The sequence below is a fragment of the Quercus suber genome, unplaced genomic scaffold, assembly GCF_002906115.3.
Source record: "Quercus suber isolate HL8 unplaced genomic scaffold, Cork oak 2.0 scaffold_611, whole genome shotgun sequence".
In the NCBI taxonomy this organism is placed as follows: Eukaryota; Viridiplantae; Streptophyta; class Magnoliopsida; order Fagales; family Fagaceae; genus Quercus; species Quercus suber.
In genome coordinates this window covers 433,966-447,526 of record NW_027070054.1, presented here as the reverse complement: position 1 = coordinate 447,526, position 13,561 = coordinate 433,966, and the positions used below count along the sequence as shown (strand labels likewise).

The 13,561-nt window shown below is 33.1% G+C and overlaps 2 protein-coding genes and 1 non-coding gene across 3 annotated transcripts; all 3 read left to right on the top strand.

Annotated features, from left to right (window-relative positions):
• Positions 1-3,230: 3,230 nt before the first annotated feature.
• On the top strand, positions 3,231-4,130 carry LOC111996817 (F-box/kelch-repeat protein At3g06240). The gene has a single exon (XM_065765159.1). The coding sequence runs from the start codon at positions 3,231-3,233 to the stop codon at positions 4,128-4,130; it is 900 nt and encodes a 299-aa protein (XP_065621231.1).
• A 2,199-nt stretch (positions 4,131-6,329) lies between these two features.
• LOC111996804 (uncharacterized) lies at positions 6,330-7,628 on the top strand. The gene is made up of 2 exons (XR_010625680.1): positions 6,330-6,814; positions 7,349-7,628. It is a non-coding gene; the product is annotated as an uncharacterized LOC111996804 (transcript).
• Positions 7,629-13,057: 5,429 nt separating this feature from the next.
• On the top strand, positions 13,058-13,561 carry LOC111996818 (F-box/kelch-repeat protein At3g23880). The gene has a single exon (XM_065765158.1). The coding sequence runs from the start codon at positions 13,058-13,060 to the stop codon at positions 13,559-13,561; it is 504 nt and encodes a 167-aa protein (XP_065621230.1).

Below are 13,561 nucleotides of genomic sequence, written 5' to 3'. Positions count from 1 at the left end.
ACCTTATGATCTGTTTTTGTGGGAACATAATTAGAATGAATGTAAGAGGTTTTCTAAACTCATCAGGTTTGAGGTGGGTTGTGTTTCTTGTATTCGCTTTTGGCTTGATCCATGGGTGATCCTAAAAGGGACCTTTTTGGCACCGTTTTGAATTGCCCTAAATAAGGACACTTATGAGGCACACTAATGGGGTTATTCATTTGGACATTCTCTTTACTAGATCAGTCCATGATTGGTAGACGGAGATTTTACAATGTTTTCTTGGCCTTCTCTATTCCCATAAAATTGGTAGGGTTAGGAATGACTAGATTCCTGCTAGGAGTAGTATTTTTGAACTCCTATAAGGCTTTCACTAACGAAAACCTTCATAGTGCTTAAAATGAGAATGTCAATTATTTTTTCAACTTGAAAAAGTAAAAAATAATAAAGTGAGTTGCTGAAATTTATTTTCTAAATTGAAACTTCTTCGCATCACACGTGCGTTACAACCATAATTGACAAATATTAATTTGGTCCCAGTTTTTGTACTATATGAAAAAATTTATTTTTAGTAGTTGTTTAAAGTATAATTGACAACTAAGGGTCCGTTTGGATACAGCTGAAAACTGAAAATACTATAACAAAATAATTTTTAAATGTATGAATAGTACCGTGGGACCCTTTTTAATGAAAAAGTTGCTAAAAAGTGATGTTTGCGGGTCCCGTGAACAGTGCTTGGGTGCACTGTTTGCGTACAAAAGTCAACATTCATGGCCAAAAAAAAAAAAGAAAAGAGAGTAGGAAACGCAGACGCAAAACGCGTCTGCTTTTCATCCGTATCCAAACCAAGCCTAGGTTGCTCTTTTAGAGCTTGATGTAGTTGGTGACAATGAGAGAATTGAGAAGAATTTGGGGAATTTGGGAAAAGGATGAAGGGAAAGTCAAAAAAGAGAGGGGAATTCTATGAAGCATGGACAAAAAATAAAATCCTTTTTCATAAGGGGGGATTTTTTGTGATTAGGGAGCTAAAAAATAAAATCCTTTTTTGCTCTCTCTTTTTGAAATAATTGTTAGGATAAGTAACTATATATTTATTATAATTTTATAAATCTCCAATTAATTTAAATAATTGGTATATACAATTCTGTATGTGCTAGTGCTTAGTTGTATATTTTGCTCATAATCAGTTTAAACCTGTAAAAATAAGAAAAGAAAGCTATTAAAAGAAATTCAAAATAATATAAAATATAATTAATTTTTTAAAAATTTAATGTAATAATATTTTTAAATTATAAAAAATATGGTAGGTTATTAAATAATATAGAATACATAATAAAACTTCTTTTAAATTTGTAGAAACTCTTGGTTGTGTAATAATAAAATAATCCTATTTAAATGATATAAAATAAATAATAAAGTGATTTTTGTTGTATATTTTGCTGATGGAAGATGAGATGAGAAAGAGAAGAGCACTCTGTTGAAGTTGAATTTAAGATGTAGGAGAGCTGCAAGATTGAAAAGAAATTTTTTTGCCGGAGGGAGAAGAAGAGCTGGAATGGTTTGAAGAGGAAGTGGACTCAAAGATGGAAGGTGGTGAGAGCTTTGGTAAGATGTAGCAGGAGCACCATAAGAAGTAGAAGAAGCCTTTGCTTGGAAAGTTTGGAAGCCTACTCAAGAAGGACGGCACTAGCAACCATAAGTATAGAGATTGACCAGTTTGGCCTAACTTGTGCCTTAATAGCAGGCAGGTATAATTGGTATCAATTTTCACCTAAATGTGTCTGCTTCATTGTTTATGCTTCCAGAAAGCAGAATAGGATAAAGAAATGATGAGGCTTTTATTATCATTTTATATTTTCCTCCTATCTCTTTTGAATTTTGAAATGTGATTCCTCATGTGGGACAGTATCTTGTATGTGATGGAGATTTTTTTTTCCTTCATTTTATTATGTTCATTGCCTTTCTTATCTAGATTGTACGAATAGGAGTGGTAATTTGAATTTCTATCTTTGATGTACTGCTGCTCATTGTCTATTCTAAATGGATATGTTAGTTGTTGCAAAGAGCTGCAAAATTTTATCTTGATGTACGGTAGTCTATTTAATGGATAAATCACATATCATATCAGTTATCTCTGTTAATTGTTGCAGAGTTCAAACATCATTACTGTATAAAGGCTGTTTGCAAAGTGAATCACAGAATTTGCTTCACTTGCATTGCTGGAATTGAATTTCATCTGATATGGAAACAGTCTTGTGAATCTGGCCAACTTTGCCATTTTGTATTTGATTGAAGTATGCCAACTGAGTTAGGAAGTGAATTTCTGTGTTACCAAGTTCTGATGTGTCATGCATACGTTTAATTGTAGGAAAATTGCCTTCAATTGATTAACATTATCATATGGTAGGGAATACCCACTTACCTTGCAATTGCAACATCTTAAGATCAGGACTGACTTGAGTTTAGATGGTAGCCTAGTTGCANTGTCGATGTGAAGAGGAAACTGTGGATCACTTATTGATCCATTGTAAGTATGCTCAGACCTTGTGGAGTGAAGTCCTTCGTTTGTTTGGGGTTCAGTGGGTGATGCCAAAGAGTGTTGTTTCTCTTCTCTTTGCGTGGTGGAATTGGTTGGGGAGTCACACTTCTAATGTGTGGAATATGGTTCCAGCGTGTCTTATGTGGTTAATTTGGAAGGAGCGTAATGCCCGTACTTTTGAAGAAACTGAAAGACTTGTAGATTGTGTGAAGTCTTTGCTACTTAGGACTTTGTTTGAGTGGTCTCATATTTGGGGGTTTACGCATTGTCCCTCTTTGTCTGATTTTCTTAATTCTGTTAGCCTTTCTTTTTGATTGATTTGTATTCTTTTCAGTGCAATGAGTTTACTATCGTAAATTCATTGTACTTTTATTATCAATAAAGTCTGTTATTACCTATCAAAAAAAAAAATTGGTATCTTTTTTATTATTCTTTTCCATGTGGCCTCGAATTAATTACAACCAAAAAGCCTATTAAAGGAATCCCATAGTTGCTCACAAGTCGCAACACACACTCACGAGTCACGACATCCTCTCTTCCGTTGGAAAATGTCACAGCAAACGGTTTTCCGACGTAGGACGAACCTTGATCTCCCAGACGAAATCGTTTTGGAAATTCTAACAAGGCTGCCAGTGAAATCACTCCTAAGATTCAGGTGCGTTTGCAAAACCTTAATAGCTTGTTGTCCCACAATCATGGTTATGTAATATACATGCGCAGTCCCAGTTATTGTTCTTCTTCTCACTGTCAAGTCTGTACGGTCTCTTGCGACCGCACGTTTGAAAGGGTATCCGAGTTTAGAATTCCTTTCACTTTTCAATCTGGGCGTTCCAAATTAGTGGGTTCATGTAATGGAATATTGTGTATCACTAATTTTATTGTATCAAAATTTAATGGCGTATACTTGTGGAACCCCAGTATTAGAAAATTTAAGAAGTTGCCCGATACTTGCTTGAGCTGCTTACATCATGCTAAACTCGGGTTTGGGTATGATTCCCTGAATAATGACTACAAGGTTGTCAGGATTTCACGGTCCCGTGTCAAAGATATGCCTCCCCTTGAGGTTGAGGTGTACACATTAAGTTTGGATTCATGGAAAAGAATTGGACTTGGAATTCCGTGGAGACCCAATGTTGTGTTCTGGAAAATAAATTGTTTTTTGTTATCCCCATTTGTTAGTGGACATTTGCATTGGATGTTTCTATATGTAGAAGATAGAGGTGGACGCGAGAGGCGTTTTACTCATATGATTTTGTCATTTGATGTCAAAAATGAGAAATTCAAAGAGCTACCACTGCCTGATGATGAAGGAAGTTGTAGTGCGATATATCTCACATCATTCAAGGGGAAACTGGCTTTGATTAAATGTAGATATGGTGTACAATCATGTGACGCGCAATGCTCCATCTGGGTGATGAGGGAGTATGGTGTGTTTGATTCCTGGAATAAACTCTGTGTTGTACCAGTTGAAAGCACTAGTAATATCATTGGTTTTACCAAGTATGATTTACTTCTAATTCGAAGGAGGCCCCAGCTGATCTCCACCAACAGTGAATTAGAGAGGGAAGTTAAGTCTGTTTTNGCATGCTGCATGCCTATCCTTTCATTCTAGCAAAGCTGAGGGGTAGTCTTGTTTTGTATTTTTGTCAATTTAGCTTCTCATTTTGTCAAAATGAGTCAATCTGATCCTTCCACCCAAATATGTTAACAAATGAGTAACAATTGTGTTTGGATTGGATTTGTCTATGAGTTGCGGCGATGTTTTTTAATATTTGACAAGCAAAAAAAAATCTTATATTTGACTTATTATTTAAAAGAAATTTTATATTGCTCTTTTCTTGTATTATTATTTATTAACCCTTCAGTCAACATCTTTTCATACTGTAGTGCACAGTTTGGGTTCTTCACCAGTTGCTCTTTACCAATATGTTGTCCCGACAGTTCGAACTTTTAAGACCCCTCATTCTCTTGGTGCTTGGGGAGATACCAAATTACATTAATTAATTAAAAACCTTTCCATTTAAAGACCAAATTATATATTTTTATCTTTTAAGTTTGTCGTTGTTTTTATTTTGATTCAGTAAGTTAGAGATTTTTCATTTTTATCCATCAAGTTTTATTTTATTTTCAACAAGATCATTTTATCTATTTTTATGACAGTTATGATTGTAATGCTGTGTTTGGTTTAACGGAAATTGACTTCTGAAAAATATTTTCCACATTTACAGATGTTTGGGGCAATGGAAAGTGTTATTTAACTGGAAATTTTTTTCCAGTTGACCGTAAAATAAAGACATTTATGACAGAAATTGGTTTATGCTTTTATTTTCCGTAAACCATTTTTCGTCTCACTCAAAACTTACCACCAAATCTCTACCCACTACAAACATCCTTGGTCTCCAATGGCTAACTCCTGCCATATTCGGTCCCTCGATCACGATTTAAAAAAAAAAATTATATTCGTGTTTGGGATATGAGAAAATGTGTGAAAGTAGTAGAAAATATGGTTTTCATAGTATTTTCAAGAATGCAATTAAACATTTGAAAATAATTTATTTTTTGTACAATTTAAAAATATTTTCCAACAATTGGAAAAAATTTTCAATAGAACCAAAACAACATAGATTTTTTTTAAAAAAGAATTCTTTTTCCTTTTTCATCAAGATTTCATAAATTAGAGAGATAGAGAGAGAGAGAGAGAGAGAGAGAGAGAGAGAGAGAGAGAGAGTCAAAACTGAACCCTGTGGTCTGTCTTTGTGGAAACATAATTAGAATCAATGTTAGAAGTTTTCTAAACTCATCAAGTTTGAGGTGGGTTGTGTTTCTCATATTTGCTTTTGGCTTGATCCTTGGGTGATTCTTAAGGGGGCCTTTCTTGCACCGTTTTGAATTGCCCTAAATAAGGACACTTATGAGGTACACTAATGGAGTTATTCACCGGGACATTCTCTTCACCAGATCAGTCCATGATTGGGAGATGGAGATTTTACAATATTTTCTTGGCCTTCTCTATTCCCATAAAATTGATAGGGCTAGGAATGACCAGATTTGTTGGATTCCTGCTAGGAGTAGTATTTTTGAATTTAAGTCCTACTGCAAGGCTTTCACTGATGAAAACCTTCATAGAGCCTAAACTGAGAATCTCCTTTATTTTTTCAACTTGAAAAAGTAAAAAATAATAAATGTGAGTTGCTAAAATTTATTGTCTGAATTGAAACCTTTTCGCATCGCACGTGTGTACAACCATAATTGACAAGTAATTAATTTGGCCCCAGTTTTTGTTCTATTTGAAAAAAGTTAGTTTTAGTAGCTTCTTAAGTATAATTGACTACTAAGTTGCTCTTTTAGAGCTTGATGTAGTTGGTGAAAATGAGAGAACTTAGAAGAATTTGGGGAATTTAGGAAAAGGATGAACTATGAAGGGAAAGTTGAAAAAGAGAGAGGAAGTCTAGGAATCACAGACAAAAAATATAATCCTTTTTTGCTTTCTCTCTCTCTCTTTTCGAAATAATTTTTAGGATAAGTGACTATATATTTATTATAATTTAATAAATCTCCAACTTATCCCAAAAAAAAAAAATTATAAATCTCCAATTAATTTAAATAATTGGTATATACAAATCTGTATTTGCTAGTGATTAGTTGTATATTTTGCTCATAATCAGTTCAAACCTGGAAGAAGAAGAAAAAGAAACCTATTAAAAGAGATTCAAAATAATATAAAATATAATTAATTTTTAAAAAAATTTAATACAATAATATTTTTAAATTAGTATTATTTAAAAAAAAAATTGTTAGGTTATTAAATAATATAGAATATATGAAATAAATAATAAAGTGATTTTTGTTGCATATTTTGCTGATGGAAGATGAGAGAGTAAGAAAGAGAAGAGCACTCTGTTGAAGTTGAATTTAAGATGTAGGAGAGCTGCAACATTGAAAAGAAATTTTTTTTTTTTGCCACAGAGAGAAGAAGAGCTGGACTGCTTTGAAGAGGAAGTGGACTCAAAGATGGAAGGTGGTGAGAGCTTTGATTAGATGAATAGGGTATTTCTACTGAAGATATTGACAGTGGTTACCATCAAAGCAGCAGCAACATAAGAAGTAGAAGAAGCCTTTGCTCGGAAAGTTTGGAAGCCTATTCAAGAAGGATGGCACTAGCAACCATAGTTATAGAGATTGACCAGTTTGGCCTAACTTGTGCCTTAAAGTATAATTGGTATCAATTTGCGCCTAAATGTGTTTGCTTCATTGTTTATGCTTCCAGAAAGCAGAATAGGATAAAGAAATGAGGAGGTTTGTATTATCATTTTAGTTTTTCCTTCTATCTCTTTTGATCTTTGAAATGTGATTCCTCATGTGGGACATAATCTTGCATGTGATGGAGTTTTTTTTTCCTTCATTTTTATTGTGTTCAGTTCACTGCCCTTCTTATCTAGATTGTATGAATAGGAGTGGTAACTTGAATTTCTATCTTTTATGTACTGCTGCTCATTGTCTTTTCTAAATGGATATGTTGTTGCAAATAACTGGAAAATTTTATATTGATGCGTGGTAGTCTATTAAATGGATAAATCACATATCATATCAGCTATCACTGTTAATTGTTGCAGAGTCTAAACTTCGTCACTGCATGGAGAATTGCAGTTTGCAAAGGGAATCACACAATTTGCTTCTTTTGCTGAAATTGAATTTCATCTGATATGGAAACAGTCTTCTGAATCTAGCCAACTTTGCCATTTTGTATTTGATTGAAGTATGCCAACTGATTTAGGAAGTTAATTTCTATATTGCCAAATTCTGATGTGTCATGCATACGTTTAATTGTAGGGAAATTGCCGTCATCTCCAATTGATTAACACTATCATATGGAAGGGAACTCCACTTACCTTGCAATTGTAACATCTTAAGATCAGGAGGGTGGCCTAGTTGCATGTCAGACTCAAAAAGTTGCCAACTTTTTTTTGTTGAAATTTGAAGAGAATATCTGTGTCAGTTGTTGGGCGTGAAACAAGCATGAGGGCTTCCTCTGTTCCCAACATATATGTGATATTCCACAAACCTTGTCTTTTGTACGCCTTTCCATGTATTGGAAATGCTGATTGCCTAAGTATTGGTGTCTCAAATGGCTGTATTACATAAGTTGTGAATCTAATGGCCTGTTTGGATGTTTAAAAAAGGAGGGGGAGTAGAGTAGAGGGAGGGAGAGTAATCTAATTACCTTGTTTGGAAGTTTTTTAAGGAAGGAGGGGGAGGGGTTTGGAGGGGTTTCAACTCCCTCTAACCCCCCATTTTTAATTTCCCCAAATTGGAGAGATTTAGAGGGAGAGTAGAGTACATAAACTATTAACTAAGTAAATTACCTAATTTACCCTTATTATATTAACAAAATTACACAAGGGGAAGGGCTAATTACTCCCTTCCCCTTTACTAATTTTAAAAACATCCAGACAAGGTGGAGGGGAATCATTTTCCTCTACTCTCCTCCCCACTACTCCCCTCCCCTCTACTCCCCTCTACTCTCCTCCATCTCTAAACTTCCAAACAAGCTATAAGAGTTCTGCAAGCACTTAACCTAGCAGAGGTTACAACTTGATAGGTTTGACTTTAAGCATTTAATTTTAACATCTTGAAGAATTGTGTCCAGTTCCCAACTGGGTAATGGTTTTTTGGTTTGGGTGTGCATCCATGCAGTTTTTTTGTTCTATATATGGTCAAATTATCCAAGCCCATCTCATAGGTTCTCAACATGGCCCATTGAACAGTATTTGTTTCTAATTCTTCTGTCTTGCAAACAGGCTTCAATCAGCTCCTTACCACCAAAGCTATGTAGGTTCGTTTTCCCCAATTGCTGCATCATAGGGAATTTGCTTAATGCTTTTCTCCCGAAAAGCCTATTGGAAGTCCTAATATCATTTGAGTATATTCCTACTTGACATAATTTTCGTTTGTTAGTAAAATTTTGTGGTTCACCTAAAATAAAAATAAATAAATAAATAAAGGCCAGGTAAGTTGAAAAAAAGGCCCTAATATAAACTAGCGCAAAAAACTTTTAAACAACAGAGATTTGGAGTTAAAAATCTTATAGGTCAATGATAACTTCAATTGAAACGATGATTCTTTAAAATGTAAAAAATAAAAAAAGCTGAAATTTAAACATTTCCAAAGTTCATTATTTATTTTTGCTTTTTGGAAAATGGAACATTTGGCTAGATCGCAATAAATTAATTTTCCAATAATTAAGTACCTCAATATCTGAAATTGTTCACGACATTATCCATTATACTTGTGAATTTTACTATTATGCTTATAACACAATCTTCTATGTAGAAACAATCAAGTTGGATTTCGTGGTCTCCTCCCATATATGGCCATCAGAAGTGTTAAGTTGGATATACATGACAGCTCTAAAGGCAACCATGATTCTTTGGGAGCTGGCAGTATCATTAGAGATTATTTAGGTCATTAGATTCTCATTTTTTGGACTAACATAGAATATTCAACAAGCAGTATTGTTAGCCCAACAATTTTAGGGAGATTGGCAGAGGACATGGTAGAGGTGATTGGTTGTGGAACAATGCCATGAGTAGCACACACCTTTGGATTAATGGGGTTTATTTTGATACATAAGTGTATTGATAATTATGGAATAATCATTGTCTAATTATAAAGGAACTCTTCATCTAGTAATTGTTACGATAGGTTTTCAATCTACGATGTCTGCTCCATGATGATTACTCTTATTCAAGAGATAAAACATTTTACCATTTTTTTTAGAAGAAAACATTTTACCAATTAGGTTAACTGGAACTCATGTAATTATAAAATGTTTATTTGATATAGATTATTTTTATTGATTTATTTTATTAAAAAATAAGTTAGATAAAACTTATAAGATTAATATCTGTGGTAGGCAAATAGGCATTCTAACTTTAAAATAAAAATAAATTAAAATAACTAACTAGGCTTAACTATGCACTTAGCCTCTCAGAGATTTTTTTTTCTCGTATAGTTCCTACTCTTTTTAAGTATATTTCAACGTTAAAATTTTAAAACATATATAAAAAATAAATAAATATTTTCCTTAATTTTCTTGACAACCAAACAATATGAAAACTGATGAGATCAAAGCTCCAAAAATTCAGCCAATTAATTACTAAAAACTAAAAAGCCTATTTAAGGAATTCCAGTGTTGCTCACAACACAAACACTCTCCTCTCTTTTGATGGAAAATGTCACAACCTAGGTGCTCTTCAAACATTTTATCTTCATAGAAGCTGTTGAAGCACAATTAAGTTTGTAAGCTTTTATATCATATGAATGACTGTAGGTCGACTTGATTGTTGTTGGTTTTTTTTTTTTTTTTAATAATTATTTTATTTTATCTTTTGTTTAGAAAAAGATAAAAATGAAAAGGCTTGTAAGTTGAAATAAATTTCTAAATATACTGTAGCATAGAAAATCTGGGTTTGCATTTCACACTCTCGCTTGTTATATGGAAGGGAAAAAAGAGAGTTAAAAATATAATTTGAAATATATTAACGATAGAAGAAGACATTTTCAAATCATCCTGTTTACTATTTCGCTTTTTACAGGGTAAATAAGAAAAAATAGATGAATAGCGACTAGTTCATTTGGCATGAAATAATTACTTCTAGACTTCTATGATTCTTATGTGCAGACAACATTTTTGTCTGATGTCATTCTAACATGATTATGCATTTTATATGCTCTTCCTTGACCCTTATCCTTTATTTTGGCTCTTTGGAACATTTGGGTAGTTCACAGCCAATTGATTTACAAAAAATTAGACAACTCAATCTCTCAACTCGTTCTCGAAGAGAATTTAATTTATTATTATTCTTATAACACAAAGGTTTCCCTCACTAGACAACTAAGCTGGATTTCATGGTTCCCTCCCCTTATTGGCTATTGCAAGTCATAAGTTAAATACAGATTGCAGCTCCAAAGAAATCCATGATTCTTTGGGAGTTAATGGTATTATCAAAGATTAATTTGGATATTAGATTGTTGATTTCTTGATTAACATACGATGTCAAAACAAGTTTTGTGGGATTGGTGGACATAGTGGTGGTGATTAACCATGGAACAATACCATGAACAATACAAGTGTGGATTAATGGGGTTTATTTCAATATCTTAATAGATTGATGATGTGAAATAATTTGTTCTTATTTAAAAAAAAAAAAGAACTCTTCATCTAGTAATTGTAATGGTTTATTTGGAATAGAATGTTTTTATTGATTTTTTTTTTTAATTTATTTAAAAGTGAGCTAAATAAGTATGAGGTAGAAAGGTATGCATTCCCCCTTAATGGGAAAAAACATATGCTATTTCACCTCAAAAATTTTCTTTTTTGGTTGTCAATTTGGTAATTATTGTTTTCAAACATGTTTCAATGATATTATTACTGTCATCTACTAATAAAAAATGATGGTGTAGCTAATAAAACATTTACTCCATATTTGTTAGCTTCATCATAATAAACAATTTTATGTCAGCTTCGAAAATAAAAAACCACTTCAACTAAAAAAGATTTACTCAACAAGAACTAAAATCTCCATTCTCTTGAGTCTTAATAACCAAACAGTATGAAAGTAATTTAAAATGAGATCTGATAAGCCAAAAATGTATTGACCCCTTATGATTAAATTAATTGATTAATTAGCCAAGTTTATTAATTTATCAAATTAACATGCAAAGCACGTGGTAGCACAAACAAATCACCAATTAAATTAAGTGCAGCGGAAATTAAATTGACATGGTGATTTGTTTACGAATGGGGAAAACCAACACGGCAAAAAACTCTATTGGGTGATTTTAAGGTTACCACTTCCGAAATTTCACTATTATCACAACAAGCGGTTACAAGTAAAGGAATTCTAGTACCTTATACCAATCTACAGTTGAACCCTTACCCTAATACCCAATTAAACTTATTCTGTATTGACAATTTCTCCTTTTGATGCACAGCTCCCAAGTACATGACTAACCAATTGCGTGGATCTCAGTATGTGACTTCAATCACCAACTAGAGAAGATTGTTGGCTACAAAGTTTTTCAGTTCATTCACATGATGAAGATCAAGAAGATACTTGGCCACAAAACCTTACGGTGCACAAACACAGCAACTTCTTCAGAAGAGATGAACTAGGGCAAAATTTTGTCTCTGACCACAATTTGCTTAAATAGACTTTTCTCAAAACTTGTGTAATTTGTGTACTCTTTGACGGCCCTTAAAATAATCTTTTATATGTCTAGGGTTAGGAGAAAAGAAGTCCTAAAGACACATTCACGGATTCCAAGAAAACATATCAGAATTTCTGATTCTTTCTTAAACCTCGATAGATAAGAGGTGTCGAGTAGCTGTCAAGCAGGTGTTGAGCACACGGACTGAACAGCTTCTTAAACCTCGACACATGCTAGCTATCGAGCTTTAATGAACTTGCATTTCTTAGCTTGTTTCTTGGACAGACTTGATGACTTCAACACTTGATCTTGAAACACAATTTCTTGAAGTATTAAAAACACCTAGATCTACCCAATTACAAGCAAAGTGCGTTTTGTCAAAGGATTAGTTAATTACATAAAATAGTGACATATGTTCCTAACAAGTGAATCACATATGTCCTAACAAGATCAAATATATTAAAAAATAAAAAAAATAAAAAATCAACCAATTATAAAATTTTCTTTCTTCTCATTTTTCAACTTTTGTTTCTCTCCTTCATATTTACAAGGATGCAAGGAAGCACCTCAGAGAAATAGCCCTATATTCTATTCTCTTATGAGATTATGAGGAAAGGTGAAGAATAGGAGATTGCAAGAAATAGAATAGCTTAATGCAGCTTTTTTTGAACCATTAGATTATTTAATTGCCACATGTTCTTCATCTATACACAAAAAAAAAAAAAAAAAAAGGTGGAAAACGAGAGGATTTCTAATGAGAGAGGAGTCGGACCCTTTTTGTTTTTTTTTTTCTTCACATTTTTTTTTCTTTACCCTAAGTTAATACGAAGCATGTAAAATGAAAAGTAAAATATCCTCTTATACTCATTTACTTCTATTATTTTAGATCAATAACCACAATTGATGTAAAAAAAATAGATACATTTTAAAGGAAAATGTTAACCATTGTCTTAAAGGAATCATTTTTAGAAACATTTTATTAAAAGAATGATAAAATAATAAATGTTTAAATGCTTTTGATAACTTTTTATATTTTCCATGAAAATTATGTCAAAACTTTTCTATTATAATTTATTAATAATTACCCTAAAATTTTCCTAAAAAAAAGTAATTCCCCTAAATTCATCTATTAACTTGACCACATTTTAGAAATGTACGCATTTTAATAAATGAAAGAAGGCGTGTAAAAAGAAAAAAAAAAAAGAGTGAAAGGGTTGCATTTTAATAAATGAAAGAAAGTGTGTGAAAAAAAAAAAAAAAGAGTGAAAGGGTTGGATCAAAAAACAAGTCTCTTTCTCTTCCGCCCAAAGGAAAGAAGCACGACCACCGATGATCCTCCGACGTAGGACGAAGCATGATGATCTCCCAGACGAAATCGTGTTGGAAATATTAGCAAGACTACCAGTGAAATCCCTACTAAGATTCAGGTGCGTTTGCAAAACCTGGTACTCTTACATCACCAACCCCAATTTCATCTCCACCCACTTGCTGTGCTACAACAATCATGATGGTGGTTATGTCATCTACGTGCCCAGGACTGCTGTTCACAGGGCTTATTTTTATCGCCCTCACAGTCAAATCTGTACGCTCGCTTTCGACCGCACCTTCGAAACCATATCCGAGTTTAGAATTCCCTTCACTTTTCAATCTGGGTATGCCAGTTTAGTGGGTTCTTGTAATGGCATATTATGTTTCACTGATTTTATCACACCAAAGTCTAACGATGTATACTTGTGGAACCCCAGTATTAGAAAATTTAAGAGGTTACCCAATACTTGCTTGAACCAAACCCAGGTGCTTAATGTGGCACACGGATTTGGGTATGATTCCTGA